General features: G+C 34.9%; 1 protein-coding gene across 2 annotated transcripts in view; it reads left to right on the top strand.

Moving 5' to 3' along the window:
* Window positions 1-20,343, top strand: part of CCDC112 (coiled-coil domain containing 112) — a 33,775-nt gene that overhangs the window by 9,206 nt on the left and 4,226 nt on the right. The window contains exons 2-9 of one of the 2 annotated variants that reach the window (XM_054488206.1): window positions 2,810-2,931; window positions 7,972-8,093; window positions 10,701-10,790; window positions 11,687-11,762; window positions 12,150-12,540; window positions 16,133-16,546; window positions 17,971-18,066; window positions 18,774-18,892. In XM_054488206.1, the coding sequence (XP_054344181.1) occupies window positions 2,810-2,931; window positions 7,972-8,093; window positions 10,701-10,790; window positions 11,687-11,762; window positions 12,150-12,540; window positions 16,133-16,546; window positions 17,971-18,066; window positions 18,774-18,892 (1,430 nt within the window). The remainder of the gene's footprint in view (window positions 1-2,809; window positions 2,932-7,971; window positions 8,094-10,700; window positions 10,791-11,686; window positions 11,763-12,149; window positions 12,541-16,132; window positions 16,547-17,970; window positions 18,067-18,773; window positions 18,893-20,343) is intronic. The other variant, XM_054488207.1, reaches the window with a different exon arrangement.

The raw sequence follows: 20,343 nt of genomic DNA, 5'->3' as shown, positions 1-20,343 counted from the left end.
AAAAAAAAAAAAAGGAAAGAGGATTGGTTAACATCTGTTTACTTCAGGTAACTTATGAAGGTAAAAGCGGAGAGGCTTTTCTTATTACTCGGACTCAGGTTGACTGGACCCTTTCTGATTGGTTGCTGTGCATCTCTTGTTTTCAGGAAAAATTGGTCAGTTGGGGAAATCTACCTCTTTCCTCAAAGTTTCATTTTGATCATATGGCACTTAGCATGAGTGACTCTATTTTTATTTTGTCTGGTCTGTTGGGGCCTACTGCAGGAGCTCTGTTCAAAACAATAGCCTCCCATAAAAGTTGAGTAACATAAATAACTGTTACAATTCAACAATAAATAGACAACCAAATTTTTAAAAAGGGAAAGGATTTAAGTGGACATTCCTTAAAAGAAGTGGCCAATAAGCACATGAAAAAAATGCTCAACATCATTAGTCATTATGGACTAATCAGAACCACTGTGAGAAATCACTTCATACCCATTAAGATGACTGTAATGAAAAAGACAGATAATAACAGTTATTGGTGAGTTTGTAGAGAAATTGAAACCCCCATACATTGCTGGTGGGAATGTAAAATGGTGCAGCCACTGTGGAAAACAGTCTGGCAATTCTTTAAAAAGTTTAAAATTTGGGGGCTTCAAAGGCATTATCAAGAAAGTGAAAAGACAACTCAGAGAATGGGGGGAAATATTTACAAATCATATGTCTAATAAGGGACTTTTACATCCAGTATATAAAGAATGCTTCCAGCTCAACAATAAAAGGGCAATCCTTTTTGTTGTTGTTGTTGTTGTTGAGACAGTGTGTTGTTCTGTCCCCCAAGGCTGGAGTGCAGTTGTGTGGTTATGGCTTACTGCAGCCTTAATCTCCTGGACTCAAGTGATCCTCCCACCTCAGCCTCCTGAGGTGGCCTCCTGGTGGCCTCACACCACCATGCCTGGCTAATTTTTTTTTTAATTTTTATACAGACAGGATCTTGTTATGTTGCCCAGGCTGGTCTCAAACTCCTGAGCTCAAGCTGTTCTCCCACCTTGGCCTCCCAAAGTGCTAGAATTAGAGGCATGAGCCACCAGGCCCCACTATGCCACCCAATTTTTCAAAATGGGAAAGTAAAAAAAAATAGTTACTTTATGATCCAGAAATTCTGCTGCTAGGTATATAATGAAGAGAATTGAAAACATATATTCACATTAAAACATGTACACAAATGTTCAGATTAATTTGGCCAAATAATGAAAACACCCCAATTGTCCATCAGCTAATGACTGATGAGTAGATAAAGAAAATGTGGTAGACCCATATAATGGAGTATTATTCAGCTGTAAGAAGGAATGGAGTATTGATTCATGGTACAACATGGAAGAATCTTGAAAACATCATGTGAAGTGAAAGAAGTCAGACAAGGCTACACATTGTATGAGCCCATTTATATAAATTCTCCAGAATATGCAAATCCATAGAGTCAGAAAGTAGATTAATGGTTGCCAGGAGCTGGGAGGAAGGGGAATGGGGAGTGACCTCTAATAGGTATGAGGTTTCTTTTTGGTATGATGAAAATATTCTGAAACTGGATAGTCGTGATGGTTACAAAACTTTGTGAATACACTAAAAACCACTGAATTGTACACTTCAAACAGACATATTTTATGGTCTGCGAATTACATTTTGACTTAAAATATATTTCCTAGATTTAGATTTGCTACTTTGTTCTTTTTTGCTCCAGGAAATTTGAAGCCTTGTTTATTTTTCCCCTCATCCCCCACAACCCATTTTTATTGCTCAGCAATCCCTCTCGGTGATACCTCCAAAATACATTGAGTCTTCTTTTATTTTCTATCAGCCCAGTAGTCCTGGACACTGTCATTCCTTGTCTCTATAGCTGTACTAGGTACCTCATTGATCTCCTGCTTCCAGTCTTGCCTCACTCCACCCCTACACCTCCCATCAATTTACTCTCCAAAAGAATAGCCAGAAAATTGTTCTTAAAGAGTTAAATGTATCATGGCATTTCCCTGCTCAAAACTCTTCAATAAAATCCAGACCCCCTAAGTGACCTAAAATGTCTGTATGATCTGGCACATACCTGCCTCTCTACTTTCATCTCCTACCAAGATCTGCACCATTACTAATCTCATGACACAATTGGCCTTTCTCTGCTTGAACTCAGCAAAGTCTTTCATGCTCTAGGGCTTTTGCACATGTGGAACCATTTGCTTAGAACACACTTTCCTACTGCTCCTGTCATGGCTGGCTTCAATCTTCCTTAAAGTCATCCCCTCAAATAGAACTTCTGTGACCATTGTAACTGAAAAAAGCAAACCCTTGCTCCGCTTTCTCCATCTGAGCCCTAATATTTATTTTCTTAATAGCGTTTATTGCAGCTGGTGGAGTTTTCATTTTATTGCTTGTTTACTCTTATCTCTTTAAATCTGTTTTTCCTCACTAGACCTTCAGACAGGGGCCATATTATTATAGATCATCATTGTTTCCCTAGTGTCTAATGTAGCCCGTGTCACTTCATAGTGTTCAATACATATTTGTTAAATGACCAACTGAATGAATTAGATTATTTTGCAAATAATCCCTGGATATTTAACATTTCTTACTCAGTTTAGCATTTTAAGATAGATATTCCTTCATTTGATAGATACTCCTTCTTCCACAAATGTACTTTTAAGAGTTAAGTGAGATTGGCCCCAAAATTATCCTTCAAGAAACTCAACTATTGACATTTTATCTCTCTGAAAAAATTCCACATTTATGTCTTACTATTTTCATTACTGTTAAGTTTTTCTTGTTCTCAATGCAGAGTGATGGCTGTTTTAGTACTTCAGGTGGAATTCGTCCTTTTCATCTACAAAACTGGAAGCAGAAAGTTAATCAGACTAAGAAAGCAGAATTCGTACGCACAGCAGAAAAATTTAAAAATCAGTAAGTATAAGAATATAATCTTCAAATAACATTACTAGCCATTTTATAATGGACAATAAAAAATTAATTCTACTCTACCCTACCTAGGCTCACATTAAGTTATAAAATTGTAATCACTAGCCTGTCAAATATAACAAGAGAAAGACGGGAGGTATGAAATAATAGGCTGTTTAATATAAAGTTAATTGTAAGTAGAGTTATTTCAATTTTCTTTATTTTTACAATTTTGAATCTGTGTATTTCAGGGGAAACAAAATAGCTGTTTCTTTAGATTTTATGTAACAAATAACAGACTTAATCTATTTTCACTTTGTAACTAAACGCCTGGTAAATGTTTTTGAGGAAGTGAATCGTTTTTGTGTTTTTTATTATGTATGTATGAAAGTGTTTTATAATGTTTTATAAATGACGAACATCATATATTTAAATTGCTCTTCTTCCTGTTTTACAAATGAGGATGTTGAGGATCATAGAGGATAAACATCTTTCCATAGGTTACATGGTTAATAAATGGTGTTTGAGGGACTCTTAGGCTGGCTCCAGCCACTCTGAAAGCCATTGTTCTTCTTACTAACCAGTGCTGTTCACCACCAAGCCTATTTGAATATGTGGGTGTGATCTCACTAAGGAAGACAGTGAATCATTTTAATGAAAAGTCTGTGCTCTTACTTTTTTTTGAGTGGCTTTTTAATTGATCTCACTTCCTTGGTTTCTGCTCCTTTCAGATCCATTTTGCCCCTTATGACCAAGCTATTTGAGAAGCTTCCATTTATTTTAAATTTTCAATATATATGAACTTTTTTTTTAAACAACCATTGATATTTATTGAATGTTCAATGTTGTCAGCAGTACCAGCATGTAAATATGAGGAATGTTAAAAAGAATTAGAACTCAAGGCACCCCTTGAGTTGAGAGCTTTATCAAAACATTGCTTTACCCTACAGTTGAGAGCTTTATCAAAACATTGCTTTGAACCTACATGGTATCAATTTGCCAAAGGACATGAGAAAAGGAGCCTATTATAAGGAATGGTCTCTGGATCAGAATTGGTGGCAGTTCTCTATTTAGAAATTCTACCAATGAAAAAGTGTACTGTTAGAATTTTAAAAAGCTATACCATATTGTAGCTTTTGGAGACTAAATTCTCATTGCATTTATATAATACTTTTGTCTTTTCCCCCAACTTTATTGAGGTATAACTGACAAATAAAAATTATATATATTTAATGTCTACAGTGTGATGTCTGGATGTACACATACATTGCAGAATCATTACCACAATCAAGCTAATTAACATATCCATCACTTCACATAGTTATCTTGTGTGTGCGTGAAGGGTTGAGAATATTTAAGATCAACTTTCTTAGAAAAGTGAGCTGAGATTTTCATTATGTTAAGTGAAATAAGCCATACACAGAAAGACAGACAATGCATGATCTCATTTATATGTGGAATCTTAAAAAAGTCAAACTCAGAAACAGAGAATAGAATGGTGATTACCAGGAGTCCGGGGGTGATGAGGTGGGAGTGGGGATAATGGGGAGATGTTGGTCAAAGGGTACAAGTTATAAAATAGCAAAAATCTGGAAACCTAATGTACAGCATGGTGACTATAGTTAATAATAACGTATTGTATGCTTGAAGTTGCTAATACCTATATGTTTAGTATTCAGAATTTGAAAAAATACAATTCTTTAAAATTTCTAAAATGCATTACTCTAGATAGAATTAGATTTTAGGTTAGAGGTTCTGTTTTATGTTTCTTTCTAGATAGGGTAATGTCCACCAAATGGTTAATATCCACAGATGCAGCAACCAGTGTGTTTTACAGTTCTGAGCAGGCTTCTTCATCTGTTTTAGGGCATTGGAAAAACTCACTGAAAGAATATTAGAAAAACTCATTGTAAGAGTGTTTCTATCTAACAATTCACATAAACACAAACAAAAAACCACAATCTGTAATATCATTTTTTTAAATTTTTAAAATACGTAATATATTTACATGGTTCAACAATCAAAACAAATCAAAGGGTACTCAGTGGAAAGTCTCAGTTTTACTCTTCATCCAAGCCACCCAGTTCCTTTCCACTCAGATAACCCACTAGTTTTAGTTTCTTATGTATCCTTCTCCAGATATTTTATGTGTTTATAAAGAAATATAAATATATATTCAGATTTTTCCTTTTTTGTATAAATGGTAGCATATTGTCCACATTGCTCTGCATTTTTTTAAGTGTATATCTTAGATAACAAGGAATTGTAGATTTTGCTAGGCACAATAATGGCATTATAGTTAGATAAGTCAAATATCAGTACTCTAGAGGCACACACAAAAGTTTGTTGGGGTGAAATTGCATAATGTGATGGATTTACTTGAAAATACTTAAGCTAAGCTAAGCAAAGCAAAGGTAGATGTAATGGATTTACTTGAAAATACTTAAACTGAGCAAAGCAAAGATAGATGGATAGATGAGAGGTAAAACTGCTGAATCAGGGTGAGATAAAATTCATATCATATGATGGGCATCAATTTACCATTCTGTACTTTTGAATATGTCTAACATTTTCCTACAAAAACTTTGTTATAAAAAGAGGTTATCTTAGAGATCTTTTCCTGTCAATACGTAGAACAGAGTACGACTGTATCATATTCCAGTATATGAATGTAATATGATTTATTTAACTTGCCCATATTTATGGACGTTTAGGTTATATTCAATCTTTTTTTAATAACAAACACTGCTGCAATTAATTACCATACCCACACAGGTCAACATTATTTGTTTGTAAGTATATCTTTAGGATAAATTCCTAAAAGGAAATACTGGGTCAGAGATAAATGAATTTGCAAATGTGATAAATATTGCTAAACTGCCCACCGTAGACAACAGTTCCACCAACGACGTATGAGAAGACATGTTTTTCTCACAGTTTTGTTAACAAAATATATTAAATTTGTGATTTTTTTGCCAATATTATAGGTGTGCAGTGTTACTGTGATATAGTTTTAATTTGCATTTCTTCTATTGAGGAGGTTGTTTTCATTTTTGTCAACTTGTCTCCATTAATTAGCATATTTTGAATATCCTTATAGGTTAATATTTCTAATCCAGGAAAAACAGAAAGTAAGTTGAATTTCTGATGAACTAAAAACTGTTGAGTGATATAAAGTTGAAGCATATCCCGTGTCCATGGCAGACGTTTCTTTTTATCATAGTAATTTTCCCCATCTGCAACCAGAGCCTAGATGAACTTCCCAGTCCTCAACCCAGGACTCAGTCCATTAGAGTTGCCAGGTGGGACTGAAATCTATTTCATATCTTTATCTACCCATTATTTCTTCTCACAAACAGTAGAAGCTACCTAAACACACATGCTAAGACATGATCCCCTCAGCCTTTGGAGCAGTGGTGGGCTCTGGGGCAGTCTCATCTGTCTACCCCCATGTGTCTTATGAATATTAAATTTTTCTCTATGGGCGGTCAGATGCAGTGGTTCATGCCTGTAATCCCAGCATTTTGGGAGGCCAAGGCGGGAAGATTACTTGAGGTCAGGAGTTTGAGACTAGCGTGGCCAACATGGCGAAATTCTGTCTCTACGAGAAATACAAAAATTAGCCAGGCATGGTGGCAGGCGCCTGTAGTCCCAGCTACTTGGGAGGCTGAGGCAGGGGAATTGCTTGAACCAGGGAGGCGGAGGTTACAGTGAGCTGAAATCTCACCACTGCACTCCAGCCTTCGTGACAGAGCGAGACTCTGTCTCAAAAAAAAAAAAAATTCTGTATGTGTGGCAAAGTGGAAAAGATTGGGAAACTCTACGGTATAGATAGTTGCCTCTCAGGCTGTGTGAATTAAGTAAATGGCCAGCGATGCTCCACCACTTATTAAATCCAAGATTAGTGGAGAAATATTCATATTAATTTCCACCTTCTGGGAGAAAGAAACACATTAAGAAAATTAATTTTGGCTGGGCATGATGGCTCACGCACTTTGGGAGGCCGAGGTGGGCAGATCACTTGAGCTCAGGAGTTCAAGACTAGCCTGGGCAACATGGCAAAACCCTGTATCTATCAAAAAAAAAAAAAATTAGCTGGGCATGGTAGTGCGCCCCTGTAGTCCCAGCTACTCAGGAGACTGAGGTTGGAGGATTGCTTGAGCCAGGGAGGTCAAGGCTGCAGTGAGCTGAGATGGCACCATGGCACTCCAGCCTGGGTGACAGAGCCAGACCCTGTCTCAAAAAAAAAAGGTAACTTGAGAATTAATTTCTTTGCCCAATCAAAAAAGTTTCTCAGTAGTGTTTTATTTTGTTTTTGTTTTCTCTTAGGGTGCAAACTAACAATGAGAACTCCTTACTGTTAGATAGACTAAATTCAAGGGGCAAAGATGTGCTGAAAGAAGCCCTGAAGTAAATGTAGACAATAGTCATTAAATACCCGAAATTTCCTGTCTTTGTAGATGGTTAGTCTCTTGAAGTTTTAGTTTTATTAATAATATTAATAACTTGCATTTCCATAGTATACTTGTACTGTACAGAGATCTCCCACATATATTATCTCATTTGATGTGAATAATAGCCCTATTAGATAGTGGAGAGCTGTTATTATTCACGTTTTAGTGATGAGGAGGTTCATACCTGGAGAGGTTAACCATCTTGGCTAAGGTTACAAAATTAATAGTATCTACTATTGAAAGCAGTTGTCAGCAGTGATGGCCATTTTCAGGCTCCAGTGAGACTGAGTTGGAATCAATAGTCAAAAGCTTATGCATTTTCAAAGCAAATGTATATCCACATTTTCTTAAATTATCATTTTATGATTTAAATAGCAGTTCAAATTATAGTTGTTTTTGATTGAAATTAACTCTTCTAGCTATTATTTTGACTAATGTTTTGATTCCTTAGCCTTATTAACCAAAGTAATTATTTTTATTCCATAGATGAATTAATCCAAATATAAAATACTGATTATTGAGTGTCTTCATATTTTAAACTACTAAGAATATATTTAAATCATATTTATACTATTTATTTCTTTTCCTAAAGAGTAATTAACATGGAAAAAGATAAACACAGTCATTTCTACAACCAAAAAAGTGACTTCAGAATTGAACATAGTATGCTAGAAGAATTGGAAAATAAATTGATTCACAGCAGGAAAACAGAAAGTAAGTTGAGTTTGTGATGATCTAAAAACTATTGAGCGATATAAAGTTGCAGTTTTACCCTGTGCTTTGTCTTTGTGCATTGACTGTGTTGTGTTCTCTATCAACAGAGTCAGTTCTCTATTGACTGTGTTATATTCTCTGTATTTTAGTTGGTAAAATTTGTCTTTTAGGGACATGTGTTTATTCTTTCGGGTCACTATTTAGTCATACCAACTGGATTGTTTTCTGTTGTATGTTTCTTCCAATTTAAAAAGAAAGAGAGGATTTGGGGGATTTTTTTGGTTGACACACCACCAAATGCTATTAAAATTTCTTAAAAGCAGAGTGATTTCTGGGCTGTCTGATGTTAGCTCATTACCCTGGCATTGTTGAGTGAGCCCTGGACTCAGTAAGCATCCACAGATTCAAAGCTATAATTAGTAGTTGTATGAGGTGATCAAGTCAGATAATTGCATAAACCTGGGTTTCCTTGTCTACATTCTAAAACTTGTCATTTCTACCTCAGGAGAGCCTTACTGTGCATCTGATGAGATAATATACAAAAATGTACCTTATAGATAGATTGTACATGACTGTGTTCTTTTGTTTGTTATGAATATTAATCATCGTCAAGAGTGTACTGAATGTTACCCTTAAAGAATTTGAGAATATTTTGTTTCATTGTAGCGTTAGATTCTGTATGTTATAAAATCTTTATATTAAAAAAGCTGCTTAGCATTTCTTAAAGGAAAAATAATGGTTATCAAATAACTAAGCTTTATAAAATATTAAGACTTACTATGTAGAGATGAGACTGCTCGTGATACTCCCTTATCATCAATTAAAATAAATTCCTAGTGATTTTTTTCTTTCAAAATATAAGGTTGCACTATTTTTTAAAAGAAAAGATTACACTACTTTAAAAAGTTATCCTTTGTCAAGCAGTGGCAGGAATCATTTTCCTTCTTTGATACATTGAAAAACCTAGACACCCCGATTCAATATTTCTTTATTTCCCTCAGTTCTTTTGTAGACAACTGGGAGGCTGATTTTTCTATGTCTCGGTAATGCCAATAAGTAAAATTTTGTGCAAATTTTAGGTCACTTGATTTTCCCTTTATTATGGCAACTTTATTTGTACCAATCTATTTCCCTTTGTTCTATAGTTTTGCTCTTATTTTTTTAAGTTATTTTTATAAGTTTTGCTCTTATAAAGTGTAGTGTTACTACATTTTATGTTTTTCCTGTCTAGGAGAGTAAAGAATGCTTGTCTTAGCATAAAGATAGAGAAGTTTTCCCTTCATATATTACAGCTAAGCAGTAGAAATACCTATTCCTTACCTCAAATATCATACCTCAATTTTAGCCTGCATTTATGTCATATTGTACTTAAATGATTTGTCTATATATCCAAATGAATAAATAAAATAAAAAGATTATCAGCCCTGTAGTGATATTTTGGTAGCTGATCAAACTAAGGCTAAAATGAAACAACAAAAAACACTTTCCTAATTACTTTACTAGGGACGTTTCTTGACCTAAAGTTCAACAGTAAGACCCTACAAAGTAAATTACAAAAAGTTTCTGCCTTTATGGAATTCTTGAATTTTAATGAAAAACACAGAACAAGACAAAGTTGTCATATACGTATTAAGAGGTTTATTTTGGATATTCACACTGACTGCAAACCTATAGATAAACTTTTTCTTAAAAAATAATTACTTTTAAGGACTTTTGTACCAAGCCTTTGGTGCTTCGTGCTCATTTGTGGAAAAGTTGCAAAAACAAAAAAGAGAAGGGTGCATAAAGTACCCCAAGATGATAAAATAATAATACTACTATTATAAGAATGCAAATATTTTGACATTAGCCTGGTAATTTAAGTAAATATTAAAGTAAGATTATTCCTTCAGAAAAAAATATGAAAGAAGAATCCTTTGTGCTGATAAAGACGATTTGAAAACATCGTTGACACTCTCATTTACTTTTCAGGCTTTGTCGTGGGCCTAATATTTTACTCCAGGCTGGTCCTTTGATTGAGCTTGGCAACCTGTGGCGTAGTATACCACTGAATGATACCCGAGGCACCTCCTCAGGGCCATGCCAGTGATATCAATGAGTATCACCTGCCCCTTTCCTAGAGGATTTGGTTGGATGAAATTAATTCTCAATGGGAAGTTTCTCAGTATTCACAGAATTAACTAAATAGTTTTAATATTCCCACAATAGAGTTAAGACCAAATTCTATTTCCATAAATTATAACAAATTAAAAAGAAATGAAACACTATTAAAGAGCAAAACAAACTATGCTGAAACTGCTAATATTTACATCGAACACAATGTCCAATAACTCAATCTACACAGAGGGGGAAAAAAGACATTTCCTTAGCATGGGTTATAGTAAGACTTAGCCCATTATGCTTTTAAATATTGGAAGATATCGAAAGATGCTTTATTTAGAGCAAAGGTGCTTAAAGTATTAATGTTTTGACATAAATAACTATCTTTTGTTCTTTATTTAATTGCTCTTGGCTTTTACTAACAGTGATCACTCTTACATATAGAATCCTGAATTGTAACCACATTTGTCACATAATTATTTTTAAGTGCATACTTCTTCCTCATAGGAGCAAAAATCCAGCAACAATTGGCCAAAATACATAATAATGTAAAGAAACTTCAGCATCAGTTAAAAGATGTGAAGCCTACACCTGATTGTAAGTAAATTTAAATATTATAATCTTTCTTATGTGTTAGTATTTTCTATTTGGCATTAATGGAGCTAAATTCTACTTTATTGGTTAGGACTTAATAAGTTTATTAATGGAGCTAAACTCTACTTTATTGGTTAGGACTTAATAAGTTTATTAATGTAGCTAAACTCTATCGGTTAGGATTTAGTAAGTTTACACTGGAGAACTATAATCGGGCATTTCTGCATATATCTGTTAAAGTATTATCAAATCCTTAGAAATTATAAGGTAGGCCGAAAACATACTAGTGTCATTTACAGGATTGGGAATCTATGTTATACAAAGGTTTAAAAACAGCTAATTAAGGGGAAAAAAGATTGATTTCCTTAATCCTGTCCCAGCGTTTTCCCTTCATTTGCTTTTTGAAATAATTATCTTTGAGAGGCATTTCTAATACATAAGGAAAGGTTAAACTGATTTAGGACAAATGCTAGTTTTTGGAAAAAAATCCCACAAATTATATCCCTACCTCCTTGCTTACTGTAATATTCATTCCTGAGAATCAAAGCAACAAATTAAAGGGCTCAGGGTGTATGGACTTAGGAATCAGACAGGTGTTGGGTCAAACCTTTGATCTTTCACTTGTTAGCTATGTAATTTTAGGCAAGTTACTTGATATCTCTGAGCTTTCATTCCCTCAGCTCTAAAATGGAGATAATTATGATATGAGTATATAGGGAAAATGTCTGTAATCAGAAAAAATAGCAATCATAAAAATTCACTTTTGAGCACAACTTTCTTATGCCTTAGGCTAAGAAATATTTTAAAATTAGGGGAACATTCCTCTTTTTCTTCCTAATATTTAACTTTTAGCCATATGGGAAAATGGCACAAAATAATTTTCCATGTTTCTTTTACAGTTGTTGAGAAGCTCAGAGAAATGATGGAAGAAATTGAAAATGCAATTAACACTTTTAAAGAAGAGCAGAGGTTGATGTATGTTTTAAACTCATTTTAATATAAAATTATTGACCTTTATTTTTTAATAACTGGCCCCAGTAGGTTTTTGTATATAATGCATTCTGTTATTATGTATTTGAGTCTTATACAAAAGAAATACAATATCTTTCTTGTTCTCAGTTTTAGGTGGCTTTTCGTATTTAAAGTGAAATTTTATTCATATTTAGTTACTATAAAATCCCAAATAAGAATTTGAAAGATTGTTTTTATCTCTGAGGAGACTCTTTTAAGGCTTAAATTTATAAATGTTAGTAATGTGAAGCGGAGAAGATGATATAAAGAGTCTGGTATCTTAAATTTGATGGAAAATGAAGAGTTAATATGGATTGTCTTCTTATTCAAACTTTATTTTTAAAATTTTAGATATGAAGAGCTAATTAAAGAAGAGAAGACAACTAATAATGAGTTGAGTGCCATATCAAGAAAAATTGACACATGGGCTTTGGGTAATTCAGAAACAGAGAAAGCTTTCAGAGCAATCTCAAGCAAAGTTCCTGTAGACAAAGTAATACCAAGTACTCTTCCAGAAGAGGTACTAGATTTTGAAAAATTCCTTCAGCAAACAGGAGGGCGACAAGGTGGCTGGGATGATTATGATCACCAGAACTTTGTAAAGGTGAGAAACAAACATAAAGGGAAGCCAACATTTATGGAAGAAGTTCTAGAACACCTTCCTGGAAAAACACAAAATGAAGTTCAACAGCATGAAAAATGGTATCAAAAGTTTCTGGCTCTAGAAGAAAGAAAAAAAGAGGTAATAATTATAATAGCTATTATTCATTCTGTGTTTCTATGTTCTAGGCACTGTACTAAACACTTAACATGTCTCATTAACTTTACAGCAATCCCATGAAGTGTGTTTATAGTTCCCCTCCCCCGACAATCTAATAGAAGATGAAACTGAGGCATTGAAAGTTAAGTAATTTTGGCCAGGCACAGGGGCTTACACCTGTAATCCCAGCACTTTGGGAGGTTAAGGCGGATGGATCGCTTGAGCTCAGGAGTTCGAGATCAGCCTGGGCAACATGGCAAAACCCTGTCTCTACAAAAAATACAGAAAAATTAGCTGAGCATGGTGCCACGCACCTGTGGTCCCAGCTACTTGGGAAGCTGAGGTGGGAGGATTGCTTGAGGCTAGGAGGTTGAGGCTACAATGATCTGTGATTGCACCACTGCACTCTAGCCTGAGCGAGACCTAGTCTCAAGAAAAAATAAAAATAAAAAAAGAAAGTCAAGTAATTTTACCCAAGTAATAGAACAACATTTGGACTTCCTCATAGCCAAACATGTCTCCCTCACAAATAACATAATGGGACAAAAAGCCTCTGATTATGGGTCCAGTCCTCTGTATCCACTTCTCAGAAATGTGAGCAATCCAGATCCACTGAGACTTTTGAAAAAAGTCATCTTACCAGCAAAGGCCACATTGTTTTGAATAGAAAAATCAAGAGGCAGTAGAAAAAATGCTTTGACTAGTAAACATTTCTTTGAGATTTTTAAACTTCAACCATATTGCTTATTTTAAAGACTCAGAATGTTAGCTACCCCAGAAAAAAAATAACGCCTGATTGTGGCAGATACCTAAAAAGGTCCATTTTTACAAAAATATTACTCTGGCTTTCCATCAGATCAGGATTTCTTCACCTTGATACTATTGACATTTGGAGCTAGATAATTCTTTGTTGTGGGGGCCTGTTCTGTGCATTATAGGATGGCATCCCTGGTTTCCAGCGAGTAGATGCTTATAATATCTCTTTAATTGTGATTATCAAAAATGTCTCTAGCGAGATGTCCACTGGAGGGGAAAAATAGCCCCTAGTTGAGAACCACAGTAAGTCTGAGTCATTTTTTTTTTTTTTTGTAGAGTTCAGCGATGACGAAGTTTGACTTACCTGGTTTAACAAAAAGGTTGTGTTTATTCCATAGATGGTATACCTAAGGAGTATTAAAGAAATAATTGAGTCCATGTTTAGTCTAAAGTTTTAGAGGGAATAGCTGCATTTTTGTTGTTCTTGTCATTCCCATCCCTCCCTCCGGCAATAAATTGAATGTAGGGAAATTGACTTCTCGGGTTTTAAGAAAAATGTTTGAAACATAAGTCATTTGGGCTTTTTTCCCCAAGATACTGAAAACATGGGATTCTCAAAGTGGTCCCTAGACCAGCAAAATCAGCATCACCTGGGACCTTATTAGAACTTAGCAGGCTCCAACTCCAGACCTAATTAGAACTGTGAGGGTAGGGCCCAACAATCTGTGCTTTACCAAGTCCTCTAGTTTATTCTGCTAATGAAAACCACCTAAAGAAACAGACACACTGATTCTTGTGATAAAAGTAAACCATTCAGATTCTAGCTTATTTTCCTTGTTCCCATTTGCTCTATTTCCTGATATTTGGTGACTGATATATCATCAGTTTGATAGGATATGAGCAGGATGTAGGAGTGAGATAGAAGGGTTTGTGAAAGTGGAGGTGCCATTTACTGAAGAAAGGCATGTTGGAGGAGGAAAGGGAAGTTTGGAGGAAAATATCAGGAGCTCAGTTTTAAATCTACGGAGTTTTAAGAAGTTGAGTAGGAAATTTACCATTTTTATCTCCCACTTCCTTTAATATATCCTGTGTTTTTAATAAGTGAAGATATTATACTGACATTTTCAGACATGCTGTGAACTTTCTGGCCTGAATGCCTTTGCTTATCTTGTTCTCACTTTCTGGAACCTCCATTCTTTCTTTCCCCCTCCAATCCCAGCTTATCAAAATTGGCCCAGATCAGATGTTGCCTCCTCCTTGCCCACCCAAACATAAGTAACTTCCCTCAGGATTTCACTAACACTTACACCTTTTATATGATGTGTTGTGGTATGCCTGTGTTGAACTTCACCTAGAACAGTGCTGCTCAGACTTGGTCCATGGATTAAATATGGGTTTGCAAACTGTTACTGGTTTACAGTGGGATAAAATAGTTGCACCAGAATTAACTATGCAGTGAGCACTGTTTAGTTCAATTGACTTTTTTTTTTCCATAGAAAATTTTCACATTGAAAGAAGCAGTGCATTGATTTGCCTTTTGACACAAATTCCCGATATTTTTGCAGACTGGTATTTTGAGTAGCACTGTACTAGATGGCATTTGGTATAGTTTTAATATTGTTTCATTGTTGCCATCATATTGCCTTGTATATAGTATATATACATACCATAAAGATTTATTGAGTGGAATGAATGATATGTCATAAAGAAAGATGAGGAAATAGTTTCTTGACTTGGAGGGAAGGTAATTCAGTGAATATGCCCTAAATGGCATGGAGAAGCCTGCTAGAATTTGAAATAATTTTTACATACCCATATGTAAAGACAGCTCTGTAGCTATTGAGCTGTTTTATTTATTTATTTATACATACTTCAGAAGCACTATGTGGCAGACGCTAACTCATTTAATCTTCATAACAACACTGTGCAAGAAATACTACCTACCACTTTATAGATGAGCAAAATGAGGACAGGGAAGTTTAGTGGCTCATCCAACGCCGCACCTAGTAAACGGCAAAGCCAGGATTTGGTCCCAAATAGTCTGGCTTCAGTGTTCATGTTCTTAACCACCCTACTCTTTAATTCTTCTTCTGATATTTGACCAGATAAAGATCACTCAGAAAGTATTCTAAGTCTAGAAAGAGAATTCGAAAGCAGAAATGAGATGATTAGAGGAAAGGGATGTTGCCCATGAAAATAAAAGAAGCAGGTAGGCCTGGCACGGTGGCTCACACCTGTCATCCCAGCACTTTGGGAGGCCAAGGTGGGTGGATCACCTGAGGTCAGGAGTTCAAGACCAGCCTGGCCAACATGATGAAACCCCATCTATACTAGAAATACAAAAAAATTAGCCGGACATGGTGGCTGGCACCTATAATCCCAGCTTCTTGGGAGGCTGAGGCGGGAGAATCACTTGAACCTGGGAGGCAGAGGTTGCAGTGAGCTGAGATCGCGCCACTGCACTCTAGCCTGGGCAACAAAAGTGAAACTCCGTCTCAAAAAAAAAAAAAAAGAAGCAGGTAAAGAGGAGAAGGATAATTCATGAGTTATAGTCCTTGTGAACTTGGTGATTAAGAGAGAAAGAGGAAGGCCAAAAGGATAACCCATTATTCAGAGTTTTAAGAGACAGCAATTTTTAAAAAACAGAAGTAGAAAAAAATCGCATTGGTTAAAAATAAAACAAAGCTGAAAAACCTAAGCATCCAGCATCCTGCAATCAATATTCTTTCTAGAAAGATGGAATTGATGTATTTTAAAATACTTTTGGCTATTAAAAAACTTTTTTCTCTTGCTTTCTTTTTTTAAAAAAATCATTTAGTCAATTCAGAGTTGGAAAACTAAAAAGCAGCAAAAAAGGGAGGAAATTTTCAAGTTAAAGGGAAAGGCAGACAACACACCTATGCTTTTTCATAATAAACAAGAGGATAATCAAAAGCAAAAAGAGGAACAAAGAAAGAAACAGAAATTGGCAGTTGAAGCTTGGAAGAAACAGAAAAGTATAGAAATGTCAATGAAATGTGCTTCCCAGTTAAAAGAAGAAGAAGAGAAACAGAAAAAACATCAGAAAGAACGCCAGCGCCAGTTTAAGTTAAAATTACTACTAGAAAGTTATACCCAGCAGAAGAAAGAACAGGAAGAATTTTTGAGGCTTGAAAAGGAGATAAGGGAAAAGGCAGAAAAGGCAGAAAAAAGGAAAAATGCTGCTGATGAAATTTCCAGATTTCAAGAAAGAGTGAGTAAATCTATTTCCTAAATAATTTTTAAATGCTACACATGGAGGTATTACTTCCAAATTCAGTTCAGCAAAAATTGAGTACTTGTATATTGGACCTGTATATAGCATTAGTATACCAAAATGAGTAAGCCGTGCTCCCTAACTTCTAGTAGGTTATAGTCTAGTGGGAAAGATATGTGGAAGTAGGAGATTCCAGTATAATGTGTTAAAGAGTGTGGTGATTGAGGTATGGACAGAGTACTTAGGAGGGAGTACAGGGAGGGACACTACCACAGCTATGAGTGGCAGAGAGAAGGTAATACTTAGGTTGAGTCTTGAAGAAGGGAAGGAAAGATGAGGTCCTTCCTAGCAGAGGCAACAGCATGAATAGCAGCTTGAAAGAGTGTAACAGTATGGTTTGTGATGGAAACTATTAACACTTCAATATTCTTAGGGCATTAAGCAGGAGAGGGGAACCAACAGATGATGAGACTAGAAAGGTAGCCATAGGCAAGATTGAATGATTTGTCTTCTCTGCCAAACTGGCTGGCTTTACCATATTGATGACTTGCTTATTTGTTCATTTCCCCACCATAATGTAGGCTCCATGAGGGCATTAGTGGTGTGTTTGCATTAGTGGTGTGTTTTTTTGAGCATCCCTGTACCCTAGAGTTAAGTGCATTGTAGATGCTTGTCTTCTTAAAGGAATTGTGATTATTGCTGGGTGGTCAAATTAAAGGTGATTTTAAACAAACATATACAAGAAAAATGCTAATAAAGACATACTGGCAGAATTCATTCCAAAAAGTATTAAGACAAGGAAGGGGACTTTAAAATGAAAAAGGGTGCAAATGAGATATAATTTATGAATTGTTATGTGCATCAAAATATATAGCAGCAATGTTTGTAAAGCAAAAACTAAGGGAGGTACAAAGAAAAATAACAGACAAAAACACGGACAAAGCACATTAATACTGAAAATTTTAGTTCATTTATTTTAGTTCATATATAAAAATCTTCCTAAGTAACAAAAGTTCCCATTCCTCCTCATACACCCCAAAAATAAGCAGGACACATAATAAAAGAAAAAAATAAAACCCACAAAACAGAAAATATAAAATAATAAGAGAGATCTGAAATCAGACATATACCTACCTACATTGATGAATGAAAATGGGCTTAACTCACCTATTAAAAGAGAGTTTTAGGTTGAACCTTAAAGTAAAACAAGAGATGCCTAAAATAAAATAATACAGAAAGGATGTGCATGTGTTACCATTTATATTCAGAGAAAATAAAGCTCTTAGTTAGGCTTTGTTGGAAAGAATTAATATTGAAGGAATATTGATAGGTAAGGTAATTTAATTTTACTTGTGAACAACTAAATTTTGAACAAATTCTAGTTCAAATGCTTTCTTAATGCTATGGGTTTTTTTTTTAAGGATTTACATAAACTTGAATTGAAAATTCTAGATAGACAGGCAAAGGAAGATGAAAAGGCACAAAAACAAAGAAGACTGGCAAAATTAAAAGAAAAGGTACTCTGCACCGAGATTATTTTCATTGTTATTATCCTAATTCCTTGATTTGTAAGGATACTGACATCAAATCTATTTCCTTTATATCTCACCTTATTTCTATAACATCTACTTTAAATTTCATACTTATTTACGTATTAGGAAGCATAACTTGGTACAATTTAAGCAACCATTATTTGAATTCTGTCATTTTACCTTATGAGCACCATTTTCTTTCACTCTGAATTATTGTTCCCCCTACTTGTCATTTAAAAATTTGTTTCTATATGAACCTCTATTTTAGATCAATGGCAGCTATGAGCATTGCTTAATCTCTCTTGCAGTACTCAGAGCTAAAGATGTTCGTGACCCTCATGGATAAAACGGAAGACTTATTGGTAGTTACTTATCCTAAATTTGTTGTCTGGCTGTATCACTAGCATACTTAGCTGCATTACATTTCTCTCATAATAGAAATAGAAAAATAGGAATAGAATAGAATAAAATAATAGAACTAAAAGAAATAAACTAACAGTTTATGAATAGATTGATGTAGTCTAAATTTTCTTTTAGCTATATGAGCCCAATGAGAAGTTTATTGAGGCTATTAATGGTTTTATTAGCCAATATCAACTATGTCTTTTAAAACTGCACTAAGGCTTTTACTTATTTACTAGTACAAACTGAGTTCGTATAATTAAATGGTACTATTTTACTTCTGATTACAGGTTGAAAACAATGTTAGTAGAGATCCCTCTAGGCTTTACAAATCCACCAAAGGTTGGGAAGAACGAACCAAAAAGATAGGACCAACGGGCTCTGGGCCACTTCTACATATCCCACATAGGTAAGAGTTAGAATTGGTGTTCATTTAGTAATTTAATTGCTGCATGTTTAAATTTTATGCACTTACTCTATGTAAATTATATTTTTCATATATATGAAGATATATATGTTTATATATAAATGATTTTTACCTAAATCTTTTTTATATAAATATATAACATATATTTATATAATATTTAAGAATATATAATATATATATAAATATACATATTTTTTCATATATATATATAATATATATATATTTGCCTTTCAGGTCACTTCTTTTTTTTTTAAAGTAAATTTAACCACAAAGGTTTTGTTTTGTTTTGTTTTCTTATTATTATTATACTTTAAGTTTTAGGGTACATGTGCACAATGTGCAGATTAGTTACATACGTATACATGTGCCATGCTGGTGTGCTGCACCCATTAACTTGTCGTTTAGCATTAGGTATATCTCCTATTGCTATCTCTCCCCACTCCCCCTACGCCACAACAGTCCCCAGAGTGTGATGTTCCCCTTCCTGTGTCCATGTGTTCTCATTGTTCAATTCCCACCTATGAGTGAGAACATGCGGTGATTGGTTTTTTGTCCTTTCCATAGTTTACTGAGACTGATGGTTTCCAATTTCATCCGTGTCCCTACAAAGGACATGAACTCATCATTTTTTATGGCTGCATAGTATTCCATGGTGTATATGTGCCACATTTTCTTAATCCAGTCATCATTGTTGGACATTTGGGTTGGTTCCAAGTCTTTGCTATTGTGAATAGTGCTGCAGTAAACAGACGTGTGCATGTGTCTTTATAGCAGCATGATTTATAGTCCTTTGGGTATATACCCAGTAATGGGATGGCTGGGTCAAATGGTATTTCTAGTTCTAGATCCCTGAGGAATCGCCACACTGACTTCCACAATGGTTGAACTAGTTTACAGTCCCACCAACAGTGTAAAAGTGTTCCTATTTCTCCACATCCTCTCCAGCACCTGTTGTTTCCTGAGTTTTTAATGATTCCCACTCTAACTGGTGTGAGATGGTATCTCATTGTGGTTTTGATTTGCATTTCTCTGATGGCCAGTGATGGTGAGCATTTTTTCATGTGTTTTTTAGCTGCATAAATGTCTTCTTTTGAGAAGTGTCTGTTCATGTCCTTTGCCCACTTTTTGATGGGGTTGTTTATTTTTTTCTTGTAAATTTGTTTGAGTTCATTGTAGATTCTGGATATTAGCCCTTTGTCCGATGAGTAGGGTGTGAAAATTTTCTCCCATTTTGTAGGTTGCCTGTTCACTCTGACGGTAGTTTCTTTTGCTGTGCAGAAGCTCTTTAGTTTAATTAGATCCCATTTGTCAATTTTGGCTTTTATTGCCATTGCTTTTGGTGTTTTAGACATGAAGTCCTTGCTCATGCCTATGTCCTGAATGGTAATACCTAGGTTTTCTTCTAGGGTTTTTATGGTTTTAGGTCTAACGTT

The sequence above is a fragment of the Pongo pygmaeus genome, chromosome 4, assembly GCF_028885625.2.
Source record: "Pongo pygmaeus isolate AG05252 chromosome 4, NHGRI_mPonPyg2-v2.0_pri, whole genome shotgun sequence".
NCBI classification, from domain to species: Eukaryota; Metazoa; Chordata; class Mammalia; order Primates; family Hominidae; genus Pongo; species Pongo pygmaeus.
Note: the sequence above shows the minus strand (reverse complement) of the source record. Positions and strands in the feature narration are given on the sequence as shown.